General features: G+C 53.3%; 1 protein-coding gene and 1 non-coding gene across 13 annotated transcripts; both read left to right on the forward strand.

Moving 5' to 3' along the window:
* Positions 1-4380: 4380 nt before the first annotated feature.
* LOC123461971 lies at positions 4381-4506 on the forward strand. Its single transcript, XR_006638014.1, has one exon. It is a non-coding gene; the product is annotated as a small nucleolar RNA SNORA40 (small nucleolar RNA).
* A 10584-nt stretch (positions 4507-15090) lies between these two features.
* Kctd17 (potassium channel tetramerization domain containing 17) lies at positions 15091-27092 on the forward strand. 12 transcript variants are annotated; one of them, XM_045153111.1, is made up of 9 exons: positions 15091-15300; positions 16367-16475; positions 20419-20510; positions 21348-21443; positions 23430-23555; positions 24761-24854; positions 25026-25178; positions 25453-25540; positions 26301-26509. In XM_045153111.1, the coding sequence occupies exons 1-9, from the start codon at positions 15091-15093 to the stop codon at positions 26368-26370; spliced, it is 1038 nt and encodes a 345-aa protein (XP_045009046.1). In that variant the 3' UTR covers positions 26371-26509. The 12 variants fall into 12 exon arrangements, 11 of the variants coding, with proteins under 11 accessions (XP_045009046.1, XP_012804799.2, XP_004650335.3 ...); XM_012949345.2 differs by having other exon boundaries at positions 25026-25097; XM_004650278.3 differs by lacking the exon at positions 25026-25178.
* Positions 27093-27760: the final 668 nt, after the last annotated feature.

Raw genomic sequence — 27760 nt, forward strand, 5'->3', positions numbered from 1 at the left:
TGTTGTTGTTGAACTCTTTAAAGTAAACTTTGCGACGTGTTGGAGGGTTTGAGGGGACGGGTGGGCTTGGCGGTGCCCTCTCCAGCCCAGACGCAGATGCCCACCCCACCCTGAAAGTCATCCCGGGGTTGGGTCGGAATCCGAGATCAGACCTAGCTGCTGAGTGCTACAAAGACTGTAAGGGAGAACAGAAAATGCTCATTTCTACATTTTCAGTTCATCCTCCTTTTTAAAAAATATTTCTGGACTTCCGGTTAAGATGGCGGCGTAGGTACCACGCCAAAATAGCCTGGGGGGGGAAGACCAAAAAAAACTCAGCAAAATACACACTTTTACTAAAAAGTGAGGTGTATAGGAAGTTGAGGCGGCAGCGGAGAAGTGGAAGAGTTATAGAGCATCCGGAGCCTGCACAGGCGGGAACAGCGGCCCGGGGCGGCTCAGCTACCCGCCGCAACCGCGGAGCGGCAGAAAACCGCCGGACTCTTGGCTCGAGCCGCAGGACAAGCCAGGTGCGGGAATTTCCCCTCACACCGCGCTCTCCGCAACTCGGGAAACGTGAGGGGAGAGTGGCAGTGAGCAACGGAGGGAGGAGCAGACCGCGAGGTAAAAGCACACGATACAACCAGAACAGCCGCGGCTCCCTCCCCTCCCCTGCCGCCTGAACACAGCTCCAGCGAACACAGCAGCGGCCCGGGACCCGGCCACGCCAACTTGGGCTGACGGCGGGACCCAAGCAGGAGCAGAATTTGGCAGCAACTTCAGCGGCTCCAGCACCGGTACCAGTGGCCCCAGCAGCAGCGGACCCAGGAGAGCAGCGGCTTCGGGGTGAGCAGCAGCGGTGGACACGACAACGGCAGCTTCAGCAGTGGTGGGGGCTCCGGCGGTGACATCTACAACAGCTGCAGAGGCGGCGGCAGCGACTCAGTTTGCCCCGTAGGAAAAGCAAGTGCCCAGCTCCAGAAATCAGAACAGCAACCCGACGACCCAGGCAGCAACTTGACTGAGACCACAATCACCCAAGGTAACTGGGATTGCACCAGGGAAGGGTCTCACCTGGTCACAAGCTGACTTGGATACCTCAACAGACCAGAAATCTAAACCTCTTTGTTGATAGAGGATCTGGTCATTATAATAACTACTCTTGCATACATACTCGGGGCTGTTTTTGATGGAATGGGTACAGTGTTTAGCTAAATTTTAGAATCTACCAGTATATTATTCCACTCAGCCTGCTTGAATACTCCTATAGCAGGGAAACTCAACCCCTAAGAACATCTTTGTAGATACTCTGAGAGTCTTAAGAGCCACACCTAATACCTTAAGGTCCTACCCTGAAAATATTTTACACCAAATCAATTGATACAGCTAAGAATACACAGCTAGCTAGAAAATCCAAGCATTAACTTAATCCAAGATGCAAAAATATATACATTATAACACAAGAAACACTAAAAAGCAAGACGATATAAATCTACCTAAAAGTATTAATGCATCAGAAATGTCCTCCAGTGAGAAAGAGTTAGAGGAAATGCCTGAGAAAGAGTTCAAAAGAATAATTATAAATATGTTCAAAGAGGTCAAAGAACACATGAAAACAATCAAAGAAGAAATCAAAGAGGAAATCAAAGAGGAAATCAAAGGAATCAAAGAAGAGGCAGGACACCAATTTAATGAAATAAAGAAGGCAATACAAGACATAAATAGAGAAATAGAAATAATAAAGAAAAACCAGTCAGAATTACTAGCAATGAAGAACACAGTTAATGAAATAAAAAACTCTGTAGAAAATCTCACCAGTAGGATGGATGAGGGAGAGGACAGAATATCTAAGCTAGAAGATCAGGTGGCAGACCTAATGCAGTCCAACAAAGAGAAAAACAAACTTATAGAAAAGTATGAGTGGGAATTTCAAGATATTCGGGACACTATGAAAAGATCCAATATAAGAATTCAGGGCATAGTAGAAGGAGAAGAATTCCACTCCAGAGGCATAGTAGGCATCTTCAACAAAATCATAGAGGAAAATTTTCCCCAAATTGGGAAAGAGGTGCCAATACAGATACAGGAAGCCTTTAGAACCCCAGCCAGACAAAACCCAGAAAGAAACTCTCCTCGCCACATTATACTCAAACTTCCAAACACACAAACCAAAGAAAAAATATTGAAAGCAGTTAGAGAGAAAAATCAAGTTACCTACAAAAGCAAGCCCATCAGGATTACAGCAGATTATTCAACACAAACTTTTAAAGCCAGAAGGGCCTGGAGTGATATATTCCAAGTTCTGAAAGATAACAACTGTCAACCAAGGTTACTTTATCCTGCAAAGTTATCCATCCAAATAGATGGAGAAATAAAGACATTCCATGACAAAAGCAGGTTAAAGGAATATCTGAAGACAAAACCAGCTCTACAGAAAATACTTGATAGAATCCTCCATGCTGAACAAAAGGAAAAGCACACATATAAGGAACCTAGAAAAAACCAGCCATACTCAAATACCAGTTAACAGAAGAGAGCACAGGTAGAACCAGTAACACACACACACACACACAAAAATGGCAAACATAAATACACACATTTCAATAATATCTCTTAATATCAACGGTCTCAATGCCCCAACGAAAAGACATAGATTTGCAGACTGGGTTAAAAAGCAGGATCCTACAATTTGTTGTCTTCAAGAAACTCACCTTTCTACAAAGGATAGACATTATCTTAGGGTGAAAGGTTGGAAGACGGTGTTTCAAGCAAATGGGCCTAGAAAACAAGCAGGGGTTGCTATCCTAATATCAGACAGGGTGGACTTTAGTCCGAAGTTAGTCAAAAAAGATAAGGAAGGTCACTTTATATTGATTAAGGGCACACTCCAACAGGAGGACATTACAATCCTAAACATATATGCACCTAACATGGGGGCTCCCAAATTCGTCAAACAAACACTATTAGAACTAAGGTCACAGATAACACCAAACACAGTGGTGGTGGGTGACTTTAACACCCCACTCTCATCAATTGACAGGTCATCCAGGGAAAGAATAAACAGAGAGGCATCTGGACTAAATGAGGTCATAGAAGATATGGACCTAACAGATATATACAGGACATTTCATCCAAAGGCTGCAGAATATACATTCTTTTCAGCAGCACATGGAACATTCTCTAAAATAGACCATATATTAGAACTTTGCTGTGGCTTGTCTGGGGTCTCACTGGGAACTTCCCTCCCAACATAGGGAAACAGCATATCTCATTTCAGGAAAAGGATGGGTCCACAGTTGACAGGAGGCTATTCCTGAACCTGGGAGCTCTTGCTGCGCCTGCTCCCTGAACTCCCCTGCCACAGGCCGACTCCAGGCTTGGAGCCTTTCTCTTCCAGGGGGCTGTGCTGCCCTATGCCCCAACATAGGAGCTTCGTGCCCTACTTTCTGTATTTAGCCTCTGGTAAGAGGTGAACATGCGTATCTAAGCAAGCATCCTTTCCATGCCATCTGCCAATGTGGGGAATTGAACCAAGGGCCTAACGCATGCCAGGGAAGGGTCCTACCACTGAGCCACACCCCTAGCCCACTCTCCCCATCTTTCCAGCCCCCAGAGGCCCTCTCGGTGGTGCAGGGGCAGCGGCATGTCCGTCAGCACTAGGGAAGACCTTGCAAATGGTTCTGTCTATTGTCTGTTTCCTCCTCTGGAAGCAAACCAGAGGGAGGCAGCAGCTTCCAAAAGGGTGTTTACAACCAAGCTGGGACCAGGTCCCCATTTCCGGACTGGGAATTGCCTCTTTGGCTTTCCTGTGAAGCTGAGTGCACCCCTAGGTCACAGGAAGGGGAGGAGCCTGCAGTGTGGGAGTCTACTTTTACCAGCCAGGGCTCTAACGGAAGTCCTATCCTTTCAGAGCCCCCCAAAATGACCACCCTCTCCAGCTCGGTAAAAGTGGGAATCCTGGGCTGGAGAGATGGCTCAGCCGTTAAGGTGCTTGCCTGCAAAGCCTAACAACCCAGGTTTGATTCCCCAGTGCCCATGTAAAGCCAGATACACAGTGGCCTATGTGTCTGGAATTTGTTTGCAGTGGCTGGAGGCCCTGGTATGCCCATTGTCTCTCTCTGTCTCTCTCTCTGCTTGCAAATAAATAAATAAAAATATTCTTTAAAAAAATCATTGTGGGGCTAGAGAGATGGCTTAGTGATTAAGGTGTTTGCCTGTAAAGCCAAAGGACCCAGGTTCGACTCCTCAAGAGCCAGTAAGCCAGGTGCACAGGGTGGTGCATGCATCTGGAGTTCATTTACAGTGGCTGGAGGCCCTAGTGTACCCATTCTCTATCTAGCTGACCCCCTCCCTTTCTCGTAATAAAATTTAAAAATTTTTTAAAAAAATGAAGAATTGTGTATCACTTGTATGTATCTTTGTTGAACTGATGAACAAAGACTTAAAAACAGGTGCAAAAATATACCTTTTTTTGCAACCCAGAGCTCATTGTGGAGTTGAGTTCTGATGCATACAAGAAGGGATATAATATAGTTCAAAGGGATGGTATTAATAAGGCTGGTTCTAAGAATAGAGTTGGTATTTTAAACACATAGGTGGTAATGAGAAATCTCTGAAGTTGAGTCAGCATTTTGATATTCAAGTGATAGATGAAGATTGCCTTTTGTTTTTAAGACTTTGATCTTGAACACAGAGATAAAGATACCTATCTTAAGCCATGAATGGATGTTGTTAAAATTTTTGTAAGTAGTTTAATACTAATTTAAGTCTTTAAAAAAGAGAGAGAGAGAGAGGGCTGGAGAGGTGGCTTTCTCTGTCAAATAAGAGAATTGTTTCCTGGAACCTACCTCTCAAAGCTTCCAAACCAAGAAAAGGAACCAGAAATTAGATCTGTTTGATATCAGACTTATTTTATAATAATTCATTCGCACATGCATGTGCACACGTGTACCACTGCCACAGCACATGTGTGGAGGTCAGAGGACAACTTCAAGATGTCTCTGTGATCCACCTTCTTGGAGACAGGGTCGCCTGCCATTAAACACGAACTGCCAGACCAAATGAACGTCAAACTAGCTCTGGCTCCTTCTCATTCCCTCCCATTGTTGTAGGTGTTGTGGGACACATGTGTCACTTTGCATCCACTTGTGCTGGGTACCGGGGAATTGAACCCTAGCTGGTAGGCTTTGTAAACAGGCACCTCTAGCCACTGAATCATCTCCCCAGTTCCAACACCAGACTAATTTTATGAGAGAAAATGAACACAGAGAAGTCAAGTGGTTTGCCTAAAGACACACAGCTAATCTGAAACAAGACTAATGGAAGATCAGTTCCTCGGTGGGGAGCTCTCTCCAGGGTCTCTCACCTGTGATGGTTTTGCACATTTGGGGATCAAAAGGAAAATGGGGACCTGGAGACATGTCTTAGAAGTTAAGGTGCCTGCCAGCAAAGCTAAAGAACCCAGGTTCAATTCCCCAGTATGTAAAAGTGACACATTCATCTGGAGTTCCTTTGCAGTGGCTGGAGGCCTTGGAGCGCCATTCTCCCTCTTTCTCTCTCTTAAATAAATAAAATATTTTTTAAAGAAAAAGGATAAAGGGGGGGGGGCTGGAGAAATGGCTTAGCGGTCAAGCACTTGCCTGTGAAGCCTAAGGACCCCAGTTTGAGGCTCAATTCCCCAGGACCCACGTTAGCCAGATGCGCAAGGGGGCACATGCATCTGGAGTTCGTTTGCAGTGGCTGGAAGCCCTGGAATGCCCATTCTCTCTCTCTCTTTCTCTCTCTCTCCATCTATCATTCTCAAATAAATAAAAATAAACAAGAACAAAAAAAAATTTTTAAGTCAGTCGACAGTGATGAAGGGATCAAAATATAGCTCGAATCACAAGTTAACCCAGCTCTCCTTCCAAGGAAGAAGAGTCACTCAAGCAAGAGGGGAAGAAGCATGAGCCCTCAGCTCTCCCTGCCCACTGCCCCTCCAAGACCTGACTGTCTGGGCTGTGTGTCTCCAGGCAAAAGCACAAAATAAACTGGGAAAGTAAAGTTTGACCCTGTGATCCAGGCGGGATGCTGAGGCAGAAGGGTTGTTTGAAGCCACCCTGGGCTACCTAACCAGAGCCTGTCTAAGACAAACGCCCATACTCATGCAAACACACGTACGCCTCTGAAAAGAAACGCTGAGGGCTTGAGAGATGGCTCAGAGGCTAAGGCACTTGCCCACAAAGCCTAACAACCCGAATTCAATTCTCCAGTACCCACATAAAGCCGGATGCCCAAAGAGGCATGTGCGTCTGGAGTTCGTGTGCAGTGGCTAGAGGCACTGGCATGCCCGTTTTCTGTCTGTCTCTCTTCTCTCTAACTCTCTCTTCTTGCAAATAAATAAAATAAAATAAAGATTTTTAAATATCACACCTTTACAAACAGGTTTGCTTTTCAGTGCTTCCAGGCTACCAGTTATAAAATGAGGACTGAATTAGCAGTTAAGGTACAGAGGATGCTGGGAGCCAATGTTTTCTTGGCTAGAGAGGGTGTATTAGTCAAGGTTCCCTGGAGGAACAGAACCGATAGAACGGATTGTATTAAAAGGGAATTTACTGGATTAGCTTCCAGCAGCCCAATAGCAGGTTGCAGGCCTGAGAGTCAAGGAACGCAGTAGCTGCTCAGTCCACGTGGTCAGGTGCCTCAGCAGTCCCAATCCTGCACTGAAGGCCTGGGGGCTTCTTGGAGAGATGCTGGTCTTCAGTCCATGCTGGATGGCAGCCAGGCGGAAGGAGGGATCCTTTCCTTCCCAGAGCTTCTTTTGATAAAGCTCCCCCCACTCCAAGAGGGGCTGCCCACTCTGGGGGAAGGGCTCTCACCCTGGGGGAAGAACTTCCTCCTTTAGTTAATCCTTCCTAGAAGCAACCTCAGAGGCCCACTTATGAGAAATGTGTGGGGATTCCTAAACAGATCAAGTTGACACAAACCATCACAGAGGGGAAACCAAGGCAGGAAGCAAGGCTCAAATGAAGTTGCCATGTTGGGTCAGAGTTGGAAGCTTTATTGGCTTCAAGATTCCAAGTGGAGAGAGATGTGGAAACGGGTGTGTGTGTGTGTGTGTGGTGTATGCACGTGTGCATATGTGTGTATATATATACATGCCCTGTTCACACGCCTATGGAAGCCAGAGGAGAGCATCCTGCATCTTCCTCTGTTGCTCTCCCACCTCACTTCCTTGAGATGGAGTTTCTCGCTGAGCTTGGCGCTCCTTGTGTTTTGGTCACACTGACTGACCACGGAGCCCCAGCCCTGGACTGATAGGCATGGGTGGCCGTACCCACCTTTTTATATGGATTCTCTGTAGCCATATCCCCTGCTTCCCTCCCACCAAGAAGTTATTTATTTTGTTTTTATTTTTTTCAAGGTAGTCTTGCTCTAGCCCAGGCTGACCTGGAATTCACTCTGTAGTCTCAGGGTGGCCTCGAACTCACAGCGATCCTCCTACCTCTGCCTCCCCAGTGCTGGGATTAAAGGCGTGCGCCACCACGCCCGGCAAGAATTTATTTTTGACAAAAGGATAAAGAACTCAGTTTGCAGAAGTTCCTATCAAAAAATCTTAGGTAATCTGAGGACCAAAATAAATAACAAGAGCAATATTATAGACCATAGAATAAAGTAAGAGTCAGACAGTTCAAATTGATAGGAATGAATGAATGGAAGAACCACTGGACTCAGAAGGAAACGTTCTGTCCGGTGGACTGCCACCTACCGAAAGTACAAGGACTGATTGCGACTACAAAGTCACAACTTGGCAATCCTCAACGTGCCATAATTATTTCAGGCAAGAACAATCAGTGAGCACTAAAATTAATCATGAGGTAAATGAGTTTGGTTGGAATCAGGATGCTAACGTGGTCTTGGCGTCTCGCCTCACTAGATACTGATTCATTTAGAAGACAGAAGGAATTGCACAGAAACCTGGCAGGGACCTTCTCCACATAACACCAGAGCTCACCTCTCTGCCCTGGGGCCGGCTGACATCAGGTAGCTCTGGCCGGGAGGTGCTGAGGACGCAGCATTACCTCTGTGGTGCTCCTGCACCTGTGCCCACGCGGAAGCCAACTGTGAGAGTGAGAGTCAGGCAAACTCACACTGAAGGCTCTCCACAAAACAGTTCACCCACATGCTTTACAAATAAAAGCAACTAAGAGTCGGGCATGGTGGCGCATGCCTTTAAACCCAGCACTCTGGAGGCAGAGGTAGGAGGATCGCTGTGAGACTCCATAGTGAATTCCAGGTCAGCCTAGGCTAGAGTGAGACCCTACCTCGAAAAAAGGGGAAAAAAAAATAAACAAATGAAAGTGACTAAAGGAAATCAAGGTGGCTGGGAGTTGCAATGCATGCCTGTCATCCCCAGCATTCAGGAGGATTGTGAGTTCAAGGCCATGGGGGGGGGGGAGTAAGCAAGGAGAAGGGGAGGGGAAAAAGGCTGAGTGCAAAAGGTGTTCTTAACATGTCATTTTATTTTTTTTTTACTTTTTAAATTTTATTTATTTGACAGCGTCACACATACAGAGAGATAAAGAGGCAGATAAATAGAGAATGGGCGTGCTGGGGCCTCCAGCCACTGCAAACGAACTCCAGATGTATGTGCCCCCTTGTGCATCTGGCTAGCATGGGTCCTGGGTTACATGGTTCCTGGGGAATATGAGCCTCGAACCGAGGTCCTTAGGCTTCACAGGCAAGCGCTTAACCACCTCTCCAGCCCTAACATGTTATTTTGTTTGCTATAAAGGACATTAGCAAGGGAGGCACACAGAAACATTTTAGATAAGTTACAGGTAATGCACCCATGTTCATTTCCTGGCTTGGATCACTACTGATTATGTGAGAGAATGCCCTTGTCATTAGAAAATGAAGGAAAGGCTCAGAGAAGAGAACCGACAAGCAAGGGTAATAAGATAGTAACATTTAGGGATTTTTTTTGGGGGGGGGTATTATTTTTGTGACATGTCTTGGAGCTTTTTAAGGTTGGAATGGCCTTGCTGTTTCAACGCAGGTTCTGATTTCAACTCCACTGGGGCTGCTAATGGTGCCACTTCCGAAAGCCAGGCGCACAGACTGCAGGGGTCAGACACTTATCTTGGAAACCCATTGTAGAGACGAGGGAGTGGCCCCAGGACACTGGCACAGAATACCAGACCAGGAGGAGCTCATGGGAGGAAGGGGCTTATTGGGGCTTACAGTTTCCAGGGGAAGTCTGTCACGGCAGGACCAGACAGCTGGCATCACACTTTCACGTCATCAGGGAGGAAGTATAAAGGGCACCTGCACCAAGTGGGGTTGAAATATAACACCTCCCGCTGGAGGGATGGCTTAGCAGTTAAGGCATTTGCCTGCCAAGCAGAAGGACCCAGGTTTGATTCCCCAGGACCCACATTAGCCAGATGCAGAAGGGGGTGCCTGCATCTGGAGTTTGTTTGCAGTGGCTGGAGGCCTTGGTGCGTCCATTCTTTCTCTCTCCTCTTCTTTCTCTAATAAATAAAAATTAAAAAAGAAACATAACACCTCAAGTCTCCATCCCCACCCCCCTTTCCTCATGACACACTTCCTCCAGCAAGGCTGTATGTACCTCCTAGAGGTTCCACAAACTTCCCAAACAGAACCACCAGTTGGAAACAGAGCATTCAAACACATGAGTCTATTGGGGACTTGTCCCATCCACACCACCCCAAATGGAACCATGAAGCCTCCTCACTCAGAGCACACCCTTGCCCTGCAGGAGCTCCCAGCAGAAAGCTGTCCTGACTCTGGGTCCTAGATACTGCAGTCTCAGAGGATGGGGACCCTATACCTGGGAAAGCCCACAGGCCAGATAAAGCACCGGCCAGGGTGCGGGCTGCCTGGGGCCGTAGCTAAGAGCTGAATGAAGGGATGGCACCCCCAGCGGGAACTTTGTGCGAGGTCTGGGATTGGGATGGTGTGGCCCGGGGTTCCCAGTAAAGGGGATCCTTGAGCCGTGTTCCAGGGTCAACCTGGAGAGGCCCTTGCCAGGAATGAAGGTGTACCATGGACGGTTCCCAGCAGTTAGAGAGAGACCCAGACAACCACCCAAACATCCACAGCAAAGTCACACCAGAGGAGGAAGGGCGCTGGACAAAGAACCACCCACCCAGCCCCCCACGGCCTTTTTCTCCTTCCACTCCCATCCCTACCTAACATAGGAGCCAAAGCTGTGGAGGGTGGAGGAAACTGGAGGGAGAGTCTGGAGAGAGCTAGAACTTTCCATAGCTCCTTCCCTCACAGCTGCGGCTCCCAGTAGAGCACAGATTAAAGGTTTGTGGTGCAGTGCCCGGCGCATAGACGTGCTCATGAATGTTCCCAGGACCGGCTGGGGCGGGAGTCCAGGAGACACACCGTGGAGTTCTGGTTGTGTGACTGAGCTGTGCGGTTGAATCCGAGGCTGGTAACAGATCTCGGATTACCGCCACATGTCATGGCCTCTGTCCCCAGAGCTGAGATTCTGAAATTGAACCAATGGATGCATGGGGAGCCTTGCACACTAGCAGGTGGGCTGGGGACAGGTTGGTGTGTCCTCTGAAGAGTCTCGGTGGCACTCCCACTGGGTCAGGACAGGCTGGGGAGTCCAGTGAGCGCCCCCTGCTGACTTGAGAGAGCACGAGGTGTCTGGCCCCGCTGTGGCAGCCTCTCCACCCTATTCCAGGACAATGCAAGCAGGCGCCCTTGCCTTCAGGGTCCCCTTTTGCGATGTGAACAGCACCCTTTGGGGTGGGAGGACTTTTATAGGCCCTCTCTCTGTGAGCTCAGTGAGGGTCTGGGTTTCACATTTTTCTATTATTTTATTTTTTTTTAATTTTTAAAATTTATTTGGGGGGGGGGAAATGGGTGTGCCAGGGCCTTCAGCCACTGCACATGAACTTCAGATGCATGGACTACCAGCATCTGGCTTATGTGGGTCCTGGGGAATTGAACCTGGGTCCTTTGGCTTTTCAGGCAAGCGTCTTAATCACTAAGCCATCTCTCCGGCCCTATTATTTTATTTTTACTACTACCACTGTTTTTTTTTAGGTCTTTTGAAACAGGGTCTCCTTTAGTACATCCTGGCTGTGAACCCCTAGTCCTTCAGCCTCCACGTCACAAGTGCTGGGGTCACAGGAATGTGCCACCACTGTCTGGTTTTTGATTTTTGTTTAAAATAGTGTCTCACGGAGCCCAGAATGGCCTCAAGTTCAGTATTTAGCCAAGGATGGCCTTGAACCCCTGAACATCCTGCCTCTTGAATGCTACACTCTTGCTCTTTCCGACACTAAATCCTCACCCCTGGGGCAGGCTTGGTTAAGTGACCGTTGACAATTTGAAGACATCCTGGGTCTCTGCGTGTGGGCGCATGTGGCGTAAGTACTCAAGCGTGCGGACCAGCATGTAGCCTCTCAGATGACGCTGCCTCTGGTCTAGGACACAGCGCATAGCGGGTGCTTAGTCATCACACTCACTAAGGCTGCTATCCCCGGTCAGTACGGATGGCATCATGATTTCAATATTGCAGATGGTGTGATGTGAGGACTGAAGAAGTTATAACACTTAACCCAAGCAGGAGTCAGGGCACCATGGGGCCTCCAAAGCCCCTCTGGCCAGTCAGGAGTAGTTTTTTTGCTAATCAGATGTGCACTCTCCAATTGTCCCTTTCTTCAGGTGACTTAAAGAGGTGCGAGCTTATGCCCAGGGTGGTAGTTTGAACATATGTCCCCCAATAGACTCATGTGTCTTATTAAAGTTTGAAACTTGGATTTCCAGCCACCTGGCTGGAAGAGGTGTCACTGGGGGGCGGATCATGGGGTCCAACCCTAGCATTACTGGAGGCAGATCTGATTTTTAGCCTAAGGTATGCAGAGTGAGCTCAGGGGGTTCAGCCGCTACAGGTTCCTGTGTGCCGGCTGGCTGGTGGTATCCCTCTGCTGAGACCTGTGAAAGAGAACCAGCCTCTTCTGCCATTATGCCACTTCCCTGGATCTGCAGGCTTCAAATAAATCCCGTTCCCACCGTAAGCTGTGTCTGGCTTGGAAGTTCATTCCGGCAGTGTGGAGCTGTCTACAATCGCCAGCATCCCCACAAAGATAAGCTGCGGAACCAGCACCATCCAGCAATGGGAATGGGTTCGATGTGAGAAATCAAACAGGAAATGAAGGCTGAGCAGAATGTTTCTGACATTCTGAACTTGAGGATGGGGGGGAGGGAAGGGACTGAATGCAAAAAACCCAGCAAGATGAACGACATCTTACTCATAGAACTGCCAGAAGACATGACACAATCCACTCAGGGGAGGAGATGCTTCTAAGGAGAGAAAGTTCAAAACAGGACAACTCATGATGTGCCCGGGGAAGAATTCCCTAAGGTATTTTTGTGTCCCTGCAGGAGAGGGAGCAGAGTGACTTGAAGGTCGCTTTAGATCTTGGGGGCTTAGCATGAGGCAATGCCGGCACTCTGCCCTGGAGCCTGGGTCATTGGTGGGGGCTGGCCTCTCTCCTTGCCTTCCCCTCTGTGGTGTATTGAATACAAAATGGCCCCCCAAAACACTCAAGTGTTTGAATGCTTAGCTCCCAGTTGGTCCTGCTGTTTGGGAAGGTTGTGGTACCTCTGGGAGGTGGAGCCTTGTGGGAGGAAGTGTGTCACTGGGGGCGGGCCTTGAGGCTTTCTAGTCCACACTAGAGTCTCACATGCTGTAGTGAAGATACAACCCCAGCCTTCTGCTGCCACAGCCCCCCATCATTATTAAACTTCCCTTCAGGGTTAGAAAGATGGCTTAGTGGTTAAGGCATTTGCCTGCAAAGCCAAAGGACCTCAGTTCTATGCCCCAGGACCCACATAAGCCAGATGCACAAAGTGGTGCATGCATCTGGAGTTCATTTGCAGTGGCTGGAGGCCCTGGCACACCCATTCTCTCTCTCTCTCTCTCTCTCTCTGTCTCTGTGTGTGTGTCTGACTTTTTTCCTCTCTCAAATAAATAAATAAACATTTTAAAAATAAACTTCCCTTCAAAACTAATACAAAAATAAAACTCTTCCTCTATAAGCTGCCCCTGGTTGAGTGTTTCCCCCCAGCAATGAGAGAATAACTGATGCACTTTCCATCTTGAATGGGGAGGTGTGTTTTGCTGGTCCATCCCAGGCTATCTCAGCTGCCTTTGGCTCAGGCCCCAGTCTTGACGTGATGGCCCATTGGCTTCACAAAAGCCAGTGTTGGGCTGGAGAGATGGCTTAGCAGTTTAGGCGCTTGCGTGCAAAGCCAGAGGACCCAGGTTTGATTCCCCAAGACCCACATAAGCCAGATGCACAAGGTGGCACATATGTCTGGAGTTCGTTTTCAGTGGCTGGATGCCCTGGCGCGCCCATGCTCTTTCTCTCTCCCTCTCTCTCTCAAATAAATAAATAAAAATAAAAACAAAAGCCAGTGTGCACGGACCTCCGTGCAGGTGGTGGGCTGAGCAGCTGTGACGAGCCCTTGAGTGTTAACTGGCTGTCTCCCCACAGTCACTGCAAGAGGCAGGCACTGTTAGCCCCATTCTATAGACAGGGAATAAGGGTCAGAGAGGGCCTATGACTCTTCCACCCATCTGAGAAGCCTTAAAGCTGGACTGCTGGGGATCCAGAACCGGGTTCCCTACAAAAAAGCAGCTGAGGCTGATGTTTGCAGAAGGGACAGCAGGGGGCAGTGCAACCAGTAAGCCTTTGAGGTTTGGCCTTCTTCAGGCTTAACCGCTACTCCAGAGGAACAGATCTTGGCCTTGGCCCCTTCCTGACCCTCTCAGCAGCCTGACTACCTCGAGGTGAGCGGCTGTTCTCTGCTATGCTTTTCCACCATGATGTTCTGCCTTGCCGTAGGCCTAGAAGCAATGGAGTCAATCTCTGAAGCCATGAGTCAAAACAATCCCTTCCTCTAAGTTACCTTCCTCGGGCCATAGCCTGGAAACTGACCAACACATGCAAGATGAGCGTGCTCTGAAAAAAGGGGAGGAACGGAGACAAGCCTTCCCCTCTACCTAGGACCCAACATGCTGGCCCAGCCTCCATCGGACACCTCCACACAAGACCCAGTGCTACATTGGGCTCCTCCTGGCCTGCCTGGGCTGGCAAGCTGCAAGGACTGTGACCTCCTCATCTGCGGTGTGGCCTTGAGATACGGTTGCTGCCTTTCTGCTACGCCAAACCACCCCCCCCAGCGCGCTCGGTCTTTCTTCTCCTGCACACAGAGACCTTCCCAACTCCTCAGCCTGCAAAGCCAGTCGTCCTTTTGTTCGGTGCCACTCAACTCTGCCTCCTTATCCATCCTGGGCACCCGTGACAAGCCAGGGCAGGGCACAGGAAAGGGGCTGTGGTGTGGAAAATGGACCCTTTAGCCACCAGCGGTGTGAGCCGACGGGCCCTTCACTTGGTGAGAGTTTCAATGAGCGTATGATGTACACATGCCCCCCCCCCCCCCCCCCCCCGCGCCGGCTGCACCAGAGTTCAGCCAACCCCAAGTGCAAGTATGTGACCTCGAAGAACTTCTGAGGGGGACCACCCTCGTTCCTGGGCTCCTCGTGGCCCCCGCAGGGAAGAATGAAAGAGTGTTGGGGCAGCTCGGGGCACAGTCCTGAGCTAGCATGCCGTTAGCTTCCATTCCTGGCACTGCGCCAGCGGCGCGCACGTTCACACCGGCTCCTCCCGACTCCTACCAGAAAGTGGAAACACGTAATGCAGCAGGAATCCCAGGAGGAAGAAAGCTCTTTCACCAACTGTTCTACAGTCCACCGCTGCACGAAGCAGAAACGGTACTATGGGAACAAACAGAACTGCTGCTTGGGGTGAGGTGAGGGGTGGGTGTCACTGATTTCCCAGTGCCCAGAACCTGATAATGCCCAAACCCTGTCATCTAGCTGAAGGGCTTCTTGGAGAGACCCAGTGCACGGCCTGCCAAGAAAAGCAATGAAGGGGTGACTGCGTGGGCGGCACCAAAGGCATCCCAGGGCTGCTCCTGTTGGAACCAGCCCAGCCCAGCCCAGTTTGCCCGAGCGCTCGGACTACAACTCCCGGCATGCCCCGCGCTGGTACCCGCCCGCCGCGCGCCGAGCGGAGGATGCAGACGCCGGGGCCGGCGATGAGGATGGAGGCTGGGGAGGCAGAGCCGCCGTCCGGGGCGGGCGGCCGCGCCGGGGGCGGCTGGGGCAAGTGGGTGCGGCTTAATGTGGGGGGCACGGTGTTCCTGACCACCCGACAGACGCTGTGCCGGGAGCAGAAGTCCTTCCTCAGCCGCCTGTGCCAGGGAGAAGAGCTGCAGTCGGACCGGGTGAGCCCGCGGGTGCCGGGGTTCCCGCGCCCTACCCAGCGCTGTCCAGCCCGCGCGCCCTCCAGCCTGGAGGCCCGGCTGCGCTCCTTTCCCGGGAGCCGGAGGCGGGAAGAACTGGCAGGAGGAGGGGGAAGGAAGTGGAGCAGAGAAGGAGCTCTGTGCCCATTGCCGTGGCAACGGGACGACGCAGGCCTCCGCGGCCATTTGGAGGCTTGGAGCGCTGCCCTGGATGGGGACGCACCCCTTCCGTGAGATGCAGGGACAAGCCGGGCCTTTCCAGCTTCCCCGACAGGACTCCCGCGCCAGGGAAGGAGGGAGCTCATGAGGCCGCTTCTCCCTGCCTTTGGGGTGTGAACGGTCGGGGTGGAGGGGGGGATTGGGTGGAGGTGGTCTGGGTGCTTTGGAGCTGAGCTTAATGTGGGAGGAGCGTCGGCCCAGCAAAAGCACCACTTCTGGGCTCGGACCCCACTCTGCTGTCAACTGTAGACATGACCTCCCCTGGTCAGAGTTCAGCCCCCTCATCGGTAGGGCGTGGGGATGTCCACTAAGGTCCGCTGTCCCCAATTCTGTGTCGTTCCCATGCTGTGACCTTGGACAAGTCCCGTTCCTCTTGGTGTCTCAGTCTTCTCTTGTGGAGTTGTACTGATACCCTCCCTGCAGGCTGCAAACGACCAATCAGAGGGCGGTTCCTTTGGAAACTTGAAAACATCCCCTGAAAGACTAGAGGTGCCCTGAATGGTGGAGTTGGCTCAGGGTTTCCAAGAGGGAAGGTCCCTGAGCCCTGTGCTGGGACAAGGACCACTCAGTCCTCCTATCACTGCATGCACCTACTCACTCCCTAAGAGAAAAGAGGCTCTAAGAATCTGCATAATTGGTCCAAGGTCACATAGTCTAGATAAGGCAGAGGTCAGGTTTGAACCCAGGGCCTTATTGCTTCATCCTTCCGCTCTTCCCTTCCTGCCTCCTGGCTGTCTTTCTGGGGCCTGTCATGAACTTGGATATGTGTGTGGCCCCTGGGCAGGAAGGCCTGGTCATCTCTCACTGCCCGTGGCCATCTGCTCTACAGGATGAAACTGGGGCCTACCTCATTGACCGTGATCCCACCTACTTTGGACCCATCCTGAACTTCTTGCGACATGGCAAGCTGGTGCTGGACAAAGACATGGCTGAGGAGGGTGAGTTGGTCAGTCCAGCGGCTGGCCTGGAGCCCGTGTCTTAGAGCTGTCATTCTCTGCAGCCTGCCAGGGGGGCCTTCTTAGGAAGGCCACTTCTCACAGCTGGGGTGACATCTGCTCTCTCCTGTGTGTGTTTTCTGCCTCTTGCCATCCCAGCCTGGTGTCCCATTCTCGGGGGCTCTGCCAAGCTCACAGGCTCGTGTTGACACCAGCTGCTGTTGGGGAAGTGTTGGAGTGGCAGGCAGAGGGTGAAGGAAGCTGGCTAGGCCTGGGGCCTCCTGCTGCCAGGGGAGTGCCCTTTCTCGCTGGCCTCCTGGGAAGCCAGGTGTGGCTCATCGCGCCCTGAAGCTGGGTGAGGGAAGAGCTGTAGTCTTTCTCGGTGTATTTCAGTGTCTCCCAAGCACAGGCTTGCTGTCTGTGCAAGGTGGGTGGAGTGGGTGACTTCCCCAAAGCTGGCAGCCTCCACAGCACAGCCCCGGCTTGTGAGAGTGTTGGGAGGGGCGGAGGTAGGTGTATGAGCCACTCCCTGGCAGGCTTTGGCCCTCCCGTCCTTCTGTACGTCACGGGGGCCTAGCAGACAAGGAAGTTGTGTTCAGGAGATTGGTCCAAGGGCAGGAGCTGATCAGTCCCAAATCAACATTCCTCTGGGCATCGAGTATGACCCTGGGTCAGCTGACACAGCCAGGCCAGCTTGGACATGTTACTGTTATCTGAATCTCCACTCGTGTCTACAAAACAGGCACAGTGACCTGTATTCTGGAGAGCATGCATCGGGACTGCAGAGATCGCTTGTCCCATGCACCTGTGGCTTTCTGGCACAGCCCATGCCTTCTTACTGTGGGCTATGGTCTCCCCTGGCTGACCTCAGTGGGATACAGTGGTGTGGAGGCCAAGTGAGGCAAGGCATCCTGGGAGCTCACTGTAGGTGGTTGGCTCTGCAGGCCCTGCAATTGCTTGGCAGTCCAAGGGGAGCAGATAGCATGGGCGGGGCCTGGGCCTGGGAGCAGATCCCTAGGGAGGGAGGCTCACACGGCAGCTGCTCACAGACAACACCTGTTTACAGGTTCTGTCTCCTTCGAGCCCTGCTGCTCCCACACCTTCAGACAGGGCAGAACTAGGGGCCTGGGAGGAGACTTTTTTTTTACTAGCCGCACAACAGTAGAGGTGTTATTTAACCGCTCTGAGCCTCTGTGCCCGTCTCTGTGAAATGGTGTGTCAGAAGTACCCACCTGGCTAAGCAGTGCGGAGGGCAGAAGGAAGTCATAGTTCCCAGCATGGAGCACGTTAGATATCTGTCATCTGTCCTCTGTCTGCCAGGTCCTGTGGAGATGTCTGTCACTCAAGCAGAGACACTTGCTGGCCTGACCGCCTGCTCTGGCAGGTCCTCAGTGAACATCAGAGATGCAGTGTAGATAAGAAAGAGCCCCCTTTAGGGGGCTGGAGAGATGGCTTAGCGGTTAAGCGCTTGCCCGTGAAGCCTAAGGACCCTGGTTCGAGGCTCGGTTCCCCAGGACCCACGTTAGCCAGATGCACAAGGGGGCGCACGCGTCTGGAGTTCGTTTGCAGTGGCTGGAGGCCCTGGCGCGCCCATTCTCTCTCTCTCTCTCCCTCTCTGTCACTCTCAAATAAATAAATTAAAAAATAAACAAACAAACAACACCAAGAACAAAAAGAAAGAAAGCGCCCCCTTTCGTCAGTTGTAGCTGCTGTAATGAATGCGGGGTGGCGGGGATGTAATGGCCAGTGCTTACCGTCCCAGTTCTGCAGGCTGGGATTAGTGTGGCAACACAGGGGCCGTCTGCGGTGGTTCTCTGCTGTTCGTGACCCAGGCTGGGGAACCCGGAGTGCCTGCACACTGCCCACTTCCCCTGGCATGCTCCAGGTGCCCATAGGGTCGCCGCCTCGCTCTTCTCTAAGTGCTCTCACCTCCTCGGGCTCTGCTTTCCACCTCCTCACCTCCTTCCTACTAGCCTGTGCTGTCCTGACACCATCGCATTGGTGATGAGCTTTGAGGGACATGCACGTCCACGACAGGCCCTGTCTCCAGGGGGCCCAGCAGAAACTTCTGCCAGCGCAGACACCTGAGAGCTCAGGCTACCGCGCTAGGTGGGGGTGGGGTGACTTAGTCTCAGATTAATGTAGCTCTGGAACGTGACAGTGAAGCCTGCTTGCTTTGCATCCCAAAACTTCGGATGGACCCACAAGGGCTTTGCAAACCGTCAGGAGTGATCGCTGAGGGGCTGCACATTAAAGCTTTTTTTTTTTTTTTAAATTTTTCTTTATTTATTTAGGAGCAACAGACAGAGAGAAAGAGGCAGAGGCAGAGAGAGAGAGAATGGGTGCACCAGGGCCTCCAGCCACTGCAAATGAACTCCAGATGCAGGCGCCCCCTTGTGCATCTGGCTAACATGAGTCCTGGGGAATCGAGCCTCAAATCGGGGTCCTTAGGCTTCACAGGCAAGCACTTAACCGCTAAGCCATCTCTCCAGCCCACATTAAAGCTTATTTACTGACCACGGGGAACCTGCAGGCTGAGGCATGTGCTCAGTGACTTACAGGCCACATGACCTTGGAAAGCTACTTCTCTTTCAGAGCCTCAGTTTCCCTAGTTGTCCAATGGATATGCATGATGAAAACACCCACTTGTAGAGTTTGTGATTTTTTTGTTTGTTTGTTTAATTTTTTGGTGTTTCAAAGTAGGGTCTCACTCTGGCCCAGGCTGACCTGGAGTTCACTATGGAGTCTCAGGGTGGCCTCAAACTCATGGCATCCTCCTAGCTGTGCTGGGATTAAAGGCATCCAACTAGAGTTTGTTTTTAAGTGTGCGTGCGTGTGTGTGTGTGTGTGTGTGTGTACACTCATGTACATGTGTACATATAAAGATCAGGGACAGCCTTGTGTGTTCCTGAAAAATGCTGTCCACTTTTTTTTTAATGTGAATTTATTTTATTTGTCTGAGAGAGAGAAAACGATACAGGTAGACATAATAGGAGAAAAAGATGATGCCATCAAAATAAAAGAGAGGCTGATTGAGAGGGGAGGGGATATGATGGAGAGTGGCGTTTCAAAGGGGAAAGTAGGGGAGGGAGGGAATTACTATGGGATATTGTTTACAATTATGGAAATTGTCAACAAAAATAAATAAAAATTTAAAAAAAGATAGATGCAGATAGAGAGGGAGGGTGGGCATGCCAGGGCCTCCAGTTTGTAAACAAACTCCAGACAACTGTGCCAACTTGTGCATCTGGTTTACATGGGTCCTGGAAAATCGAACATGGATCCTTTGGCTTTGCAGGCAAGTGCCTTCACCGCTAAGCCATCCCTTTAGCTCCTGTCCACCTCTTTTTGAGCCAGGGTCTCTGTAAGCCTGGAGCTCACTAGTTAGGTTAGAGTAGTTAATCAGCAAGCCCCAGGGATCTTTCTGTCTTTGCCTCCAAATGCTGGGGTTCCAAACGTATACCGCCACACCCAGCATTTTTATTTTGGTATAAGGGATCAAACTCAGGCCCTTGTGTTTGTGAGGCAAGCATTTTACTGACTGAGCTTTCTTCCCAGCCTCCCCGACCCCCAAATTCATAAAGAGTGTGATGACATTGCAGCCCGGGGCCTGGCACTTAGCGTGTTCTCAGCGAAAGGGGACACACGCACAACAGGATAAGCCCGAACCCTTCCATGGCATTCCGGGATTCAGTCCCAGCACACCCCTGTCTCTCACAGCCCAGAGCAACTCCAGCTGTTCACCAGGTCCAGCACAGTGGAGAGACATAGGGCTGGCTGGGTGGTAGCATCATGGCCCCTGGTGCAGGGACCAAAGAAGGAAGCAGTGTGCCCTTTTGTTTTGCCCTTGATCTCTGGACCCTGTCAGAACATGTGACCAGAGTGGGGGATGAGAGAGAACTGGGTGCAGGGCAGCATCAGTGACTGGGGCCACTCTGTATGCCAGGGGTCCTGGAGGAAGCCGAGTTCTACAACATCGGCCCGCTGATCCGTATCATCAAAGACCGGATGGAGGAGAAGGACTACACGGTGACCCAGGTTGGCGAGACGAGGCAGGACCAGCAGTGGGTGGTGGGGAGGAGAGGGGTGGTCTGCCTGGAGAGGCTGAGCAGCCTGAGGGGAGGGCAGGGGGCTCCTTTGCTTTTGGCAGCTCAGCACAGGCCCAAGTGGAGGGACACACAGTGAGGGTTCTATCCCTGCCTCAGCTCATGCTATGTGTCCTGGAGACAGCCTTGCCCCTCTCTGAGTGCCCTCTTGTAGAACATAGAGGTGCTCAAAGTTGCCCACCCACCCCTTCCTCACAGTGGCTGTTTGTAGAGGTACAGGGTCCCACCAGGCCCACGCAGGATGAATAAAGGTCCATTTCGTGAAGTCAGCTGTTCCCAGTGGGCGCACATGAGCTCTTGGCTCCCAGTCCACAGAGGCCAGTCTATAGGGGGACAGGGGAAGAGATTCTTTGCTAACTTGAGGGTACACAGCTAGGGATAGAGTAAGACGCAAGCCTCCCGGCCACAGGTGCTAAATATGTGAGGGCTCGACTCAATTATTAATCTAGAAACCTCCCCATGTCCTACCCTCCTTCCCTCTCGGATCCACTTCTGGCTCCTTGAGGTGGGTGGCCTTCAGTAAGTAAAGGAACGTCCCTGAGCCTCAGTGAAAATCCTGCCCTGTGTAGGGATGTGGGCAGAAGTGAATTACACGTGTGTAACCCCTGGCACACAGTAGGTATTCAGAGCCTGACTCTCTCCTCCCTCTCCCCGCCCCTTCTTACTTTCTGATCCTCCTTCTAGGGGTATATAGCTGAGAAGTAGGTCGCTGTGTGCCTGGTGTCTCCTCCACACAGCGGCTTACTCCATGTGACCCTTCTGCCCACAGGTGCCACCCAAGCATGTGTACCGCGTGCTGCAGTGCCAGGAGGAGGAGCTCACGCAGATGGTCTCCACCATGTCTGACGGCTGGCGCTTCGAGCAGGTGGGCTGGGTTTGTGCCGCGCCCTTCCTTTCCCATAGCCTCAGTCTCGAGCTTCCCGTGGTCCTCACCTGGGGTCTTGATTGAACTAAACAAGACTAGGAAAGGCCCACTGGGTGCAGACTGAGGAGTGAGGTGGGAAGCCCTTGCCACTGGGTAGCGCCGGGCATCCTCATCAGTAGGACCCTGCTCGGCGCAAGGCTGTGATCCTCGGGGACAGCTCAGGTGCCCACAGAGTGAGTGGCACCCAGGCTGCCTTGTTACAGTTCCGTGGCCTTAGGGCCTCCAGGCCCTGTGACAACCGTGTGCAGTGATAAGCATCACTCCCTTCTGGGAAGGTCCGGGCAGTGGCTTCCTGTGAGGTTCTCATGACCCAAGGTGCCTCAGGACACATGCGGCTCACCAGTGGGAGACCGCTGTCCTAACGCTGCACTATGGTTCACGTCTCCTTGCGGGGACAAGCATCAACCCAAAGCATCTGACGGGAGGAGAGGGCGTATTTCAACTTACAGTCTCAAGAGGACGTTTTATCATGGCATGGAATGGCATGGCAGAGCAGAGGCTGGGCATCACATCTTGTGATAGTAGGTAGCAGCAAGAGTGAGCTAGCTCCAGCAAAGGGGCTTGGCCTATAACACCCCCTAGGCCTGCCCCCAAGAGACACACCTCCTCCAGCAAGACTGTACCTCCCAAATTCCACCAGCTGGGTGGGGACTGAGTATGAGTTGTTTTTCGTTTTGTTTTGTTTTGTTTGTCTGTTTGTTTTTGAGAGAGAGAAAGGGGCAAATAGAGAGAATGGGCACACCAGGACCTTCAGCTGCTGCAAGGGAACTCCAGGCACATGCGCCACCACCTTGTGCATCTGGCTTGCGTGGGTCCTGGGGAATCAAACCTGGGTCCTTAGGTTTCACAGACATGTGCCTTAACTGCTAATCCATCTCTCCAGCCCTGAGTATGAGTCTTAATCTTAAACACAGGAGACTGTGGGGACACTTTCCATGCAAACCACCACACATACGTGGTGAAGTCCCTGCTACCGCCACCTCCCACCTCCCAGGTTTCTAGAGGCCCAGAGCCCTGACTAAAGGGAACCCAAAGTCAGATGTGCACTGAGAGTAGGAGAAAGGCCCCTCCAGCCCCTGTGTACCCTGTCTGCCCACAAGCTCCCCCGTAGCTGCAAGCTGCAGGGAAAGGCTAGCGTCCCCTCATTTCTTCCCATGGCCGTGCTCTCCCATGGTCAGGCCCAGCAAGCCCGCTCCTCCCCCTCCCGGATGTCCTGGGATGTGGGCTTGCGGGACCTCGTCCTTGGGGTCCTTCTGAAAATGAAAAGGGCCGTCAGGAAGGTCCTAGTCCTGCACACAGACTGTGAGAAGAGCCACATCTGCCCTGAGGAGGTCGAGGCAGGAGAACCTTTCTCAGCCCCTGCTGCCAGCAGAGTGAGGTTTTTCTCTGCCTGCCAAGTCAGGGTTCCTGCGAGTTCTATGAGATTCATGACATGCAAGGACGTTTTAGTTAGGGTGCACAGGGGTGACTCACAGGACTCCACAACCCAGAGGCCCACTCTTTGAAGCTAAGGCTGTTGAGCAGTTGCTCGGGCTCCCAGAGGCAGATCCAGTAGTCAGGGCCACCAGTCCTGGGCCCCGTAGAGCAGGCTGTGTCTTCATCCAACCTGCCGTGCCACCCTGCAGGCACATCTGGGCTGGGGGAGGGGCAGCCTGCCCACCATGGGCCTCCACCCGCTGTCAGGAAGTGGCCCCTGGCTGTGGGGCAGGGGTGGGTGTGGTACTGCCCCCTCTGCTGGGGTCCGGTCCAGTCAAGCCAGGAGAGGTGCAGGAGAGGAACGGGGAGTCCACCTTCCTGTCCACTTTGCCCTCTGGCAAGCCTGGCGCCGCCTGCACAGGCCACCAGGAACAAAGCTGTGTGGACATGTGGATGGTCCCCCTCATCCCTGTCCTCTTGGTGTGTCCCCCCCCGCCCCGCCTCCTGCAGCTGGTGAACATTGGCTCCTCCTATAACTACGGCAGCGAGGACCAGGCGGAGTTCCTGTGCGTGGTGTCCAAGGAGCTGCACAGCTCCCCGCATGGCCTGAGCTCCGAGTCCAGCCGCAAAACCAAGGTGAGCCCTGGCCCTGTGTGAAGATGGTGCCCTCCTGCCCTCCCCCACTCTCCTCTCTCTCCTCCCTCCTGCATAACACCCATGGTCACAGTCACTGCCAATGCCATCCATCTCATGCCACCACAGTCCAGACCCAGGCTGGGGAACAGTGAGGCAGGACCATCTGAGGGCACAGTCGGGGTGGGCTCAATGCCTCCTGCATGGGCACCATGTGGTGGCCACAGGCAGAGCACAGTTGTATGGGTCAGGGCACAGTGTGGTGGTGTGTGTGACTGCAGACCTGCCTCCTCAAGGCACCTTAGCTGTGTTTCTTGTGAAGGGAAGGCTGGGTTGTATACTCCTCTGTTGATGGAAACTTGCAACTCCTGCTTTCCAAGTGGCCAGCTGATTTGCCAGTCCCCGGTGACTATCCCGAGCCAGGCTAGGTCAGGTCAGGTCAGGGAAGCCCAATCCAGTGGCTTCCTCTTCCCCGGGTCTCTTCAGTACTCTGCACAAAGGCCACCGAGAGCCCCACAGGCTGGTTCTGGTGACAGCCTCCTGAGGGTGTGGCTGGTGGCGGCCTTTGGGGAGAGATGGAGTACAGACCTGTCCCCTTACCCAGGGCAATTGGAAGCCCTGGGGACCCGTGGTAGGATCTAGAGTGGGCATGAGCCCTGGAGGAAGGAGGAAGCCTTTTCCTTCAGAGACTGTCCCCTAGCGCTGGAGACTTGGGGACTCCAGTCTCCTATCTGTCTGCCACCTAGTCCTGCTGAGATTCCTCTGCTTCCCCAGCCTGTGCCAGGGGCACAGGGCGACCTGCTGCTCTGCCTCCCTGCGATACCATCCCAGGCCCAGGATACCAGACACTGTTGCTGGCATCCAGAGCCAGATGGTGACGGCCCTGGGACTTCCTTGGCTGTCTGCTCTGGATGCGCCCTCCCAAAGCAAAGCCTTTGCCCGCAGGTGCCCCTCACTGTCCCCTTACCACACCCACCAGTTCCTCCACAGCCTCTCTGGGACTGGCCAGGCTGGCCCGGAGCATCCCAGCACCATCCCAGCGCTGGAGATGCCCCAGCTGCTTTGGCTGTAGCCCTTCCTCCCCCGAGGCCCCTTCACACCCGCCTGCCCCTCTGCCCCGAGGTTGGGTCCTGGGGACAGCCGCCCACAGCTCTGCCCCCACGTCAGTGTGTCCACTCTCTCTTCCTTGGTCGGCATCGGGTGCGCAGAGTGCGGAGGAGCAGCTGGAGGAGCAGCGGCAGCAGGAGGTGGAGGAGGTGGAGGTGGCCCAGGTGCAGGTGGAGGCGGATGCCCAGGAGAAAGGTGCAGCCCGCCCCCAGGAGGATGAGTGCTAATCCAAGCCAGCCGGCCAGCCGGGGCTCCCGCCCCTCCCTGCTGGAGCAGCTGCAGACCGGGACTGTGGGGCGGGCCACCAGGGTCAGCTCAGCACCGTCACCTTTCCCATAACCATCCCTCTCTCACTTTCTCTTGCAGCCCTGTCATCTCAGGATCCCGCTAACCTTTTCTCCCTCCCACCACCGCCTCCTCCTCCGCTTCCCGCTGGAGGTCCTGCCTCATCTTCATCCACCTCCTCTTCCTCCTGGATTTCATCTGCACCCTGCCTCTTCCCTCTGTGCCCCTGTCCAGGTTTCCTGTCCGCCTGCTCCCGCCTCCACCTTGGGGCCACCCTGGTCCCAGCCTCCCACGCCCTCCCCTCAGACCCCATGGCCCTGCGTCCCCAAGCATCCTGCCTGCTGCCTCCTCCTGTGCCCCCTCTGGCCCCTTCCGCCTCTCAGCTCAGGGAGGAGGGCCACAGGTGCACCTGCTCTGTGCCCTCTGACCCCACTGGGCACCTCTGAGGCTGATCTTGGCCGCAGGCCCCACGGGTCCCCGCTTGCCTCCTCACGTTTCCTCCTTGCAGGTCCCTGTCTGCACCCTCCCAGACCCGAGCCCGAGCTTGCTGTGACAGCTCCTCGGCCCCGAGCCCGCCCCCAGAGCTGCCGTCCCCGGTTTGTAGCCTGGCAGAGCCGGAGGGAGGGGCAGAAGCAAGGAGGGCGCGCAACCGGTTGTCCTCGGGCTTGTGCCCAGGGAGCTTCCTCCGCCGCTCTTTCTCCCTCTGCCAAACCTACCTGAGCCTTGGGGCAAGGCCCTGAGAGCAGAAAGAGCGCAGAAGTGGGGTGTCTCCTGCTGGTCTGCCTGTGGGCACCGGAGCCAGGCTGGGGAGGACAGGACTGTGGAAGCCACATACCTCTGCCTCACCCCTGGGTGTCTGGGGACTCATAAGCCCCTGCAGAGGACTCAGGTGGAGCCCCGTGGCTAAGGGGTCCACTACAGTTTGCTAAGGAGTGTGGCAGAAAAGCCCTGGCCCCCTCTCCCTCAGCCTTACCTGCCTGCCTGTGACCTTGGGCAAGTTCCTGTCCCTCTCTGAGCCATAGTTTGATTCTAAATGGGGACAGAAGCCACTCCATGTCAATCCATTTGACTGGGACAATAGCCATCTGCCTCTCCTGGCCTGCTCCACCCTGGTTGGGATCTTGGGGATCTTAAAGGCACCAGGCTTCCCTCCTGGGTTCTGACTCCACCTCCTCTGGGCCCCAGCCCCACCCCCTCCTCCAGAGCTAGCCTGTGACTCACTTGCCTTTCTCTCTCCCTCTCTCCCCGCCCCCCCTCCCGCTCTCCTGGATCCCCTCCTGCCCTTGCATCACCCCTCCTCACCGGCCCCTCTTTTCTCACCCCTTCCTTCTGTCCCTTTCTCCTCTTATTTTCTAGCTATTACAAGCCAGAGGCACCAGGATGTGAGCCCCCAGATCACCTCCAGGGACTTGGGGTTCCGATCTGAAATCCTTTATTTTTGTACCTCGGGGTGGGCCCCCGGCCTGAGGAGGAAGACGTGCCCTCTCCCCTGCCACTGCTGTCTGCACCTGCCAAGGGGCTGGGACTCACTTCTGCCTCCAGGCCCAGGGCCCACTGGGACTTCACAAGGCCTAAGGTGGACACTGGGACCCCCAGACAGAGCCTCCGGCCCACAGCCAGACTGTGGCACTGTCCACTCGTGTCTCCCGGGCCCCTCCGTCCCCTCAGCCCGGTCTCCCTGCTGCATGGCCGATGCACTCCCTCCCGGCCCAGTCATGTCACCTCCTTGAGCCTCAGTCTCCTTGTCGATTCCATGGAGTCACCCTTCTGCCCACCTACCTCACAGGGTTGTTGTGAGGATATGGGGAGGAGAGGGGTCCCCAAAAGCCCCCTTGGTGTCTGGAGCTACCCTTCTTCACATTCCCTGAGGGGGACAAGCCAAGCCCCCAGGCTGGAGCCTGGCTGATAGTGCAGGGACGTAGCCCCGTGGGAAGGAAGGAAGGAAGGAAGGAGGGCGTAGACTCTGCCCGCCCCACCCCACACTGCCGCGCATCTTGCAGCAGAGTGCCATGGCTGGGTGGGACTGCCCAGGAACCTGTGGGGAAGGGGACACTGTAGGTCCCGTGTGACAGGCTGAGCTGCCCTCCATTGTCATGACCACCTGGGGTGGGCGCATCCCACCCCACCGTGAATAAACCGGAAGAAACAGCTGGCCTGGCTGCCTCCCTCTTTCTCTGGACCACTTTTGGGAGTAGAAGTTAAACTATGGTGGGGTAAACATTAACATCCCCCCCCTAAAAAGCAGTGCTTTTTCCTGGAACCCAGAGACCCTCCCATTTGTCCCTTTGCCACGTGTTGTGGGAAGACAGCCAGGTCCTTTGCCTATGGGCTGGAACTGAGCACTTGCCTCGCCAGCCGAATCCCCGGATGCTGAGCCCAGGATGCACCACCACTTCCTGGTCACCTGGCCTCTGTTCCCCGTACCCCTTCTCCGAGGCTCTGCAGCCTCTCTCTCTTTCTTGCTGGCTAGGCTCATTCCTTCAGAGGGTTTCTGCACCTGGTAGTGACCCCTTAGATCCTGCCAGCCTCCCCAAGGTGAGCTTGCAGCTCCTGCCCCTGTACAGCTTTCCCAGTTACCTGGGGGCATTTTCAAAGTAGTCCTACCTATGCTCCTGTCTGGGATCCAGACTGGGTGGGGCCCAAGATTTTAAGGCCGCAGAGTACCCTAGGTGATTCCTGCTCTGTTCTGCTCACCCAGGAAGGGGGCCTCCACCTGACCTTTTTTTTTTTGAGAGCGACAGACACAGAGAGAAAGACAGATAGAGGGAGAGAGAGAGAATGGGCGCGCCAGGGCTTCCAGCCTCTGCAAACGAACT

The sequence above is a fragment of the Jaculus jaculus genome, chromosome 6 (genome assembly GCF_020740685.1).
Source record: "Jaculus jaculus isolate mJacJac1 chromosome 6, mJacJac1.mat.Y.cur, whole genome shotgun sequence".
In the NCBI taxonomy this organism is placed as follows: Eukaryota; Metazoa; Chordata; class Mammalia; order Rodentia; family Dipodidae; genus Jaculus; species Jaculus jaculus.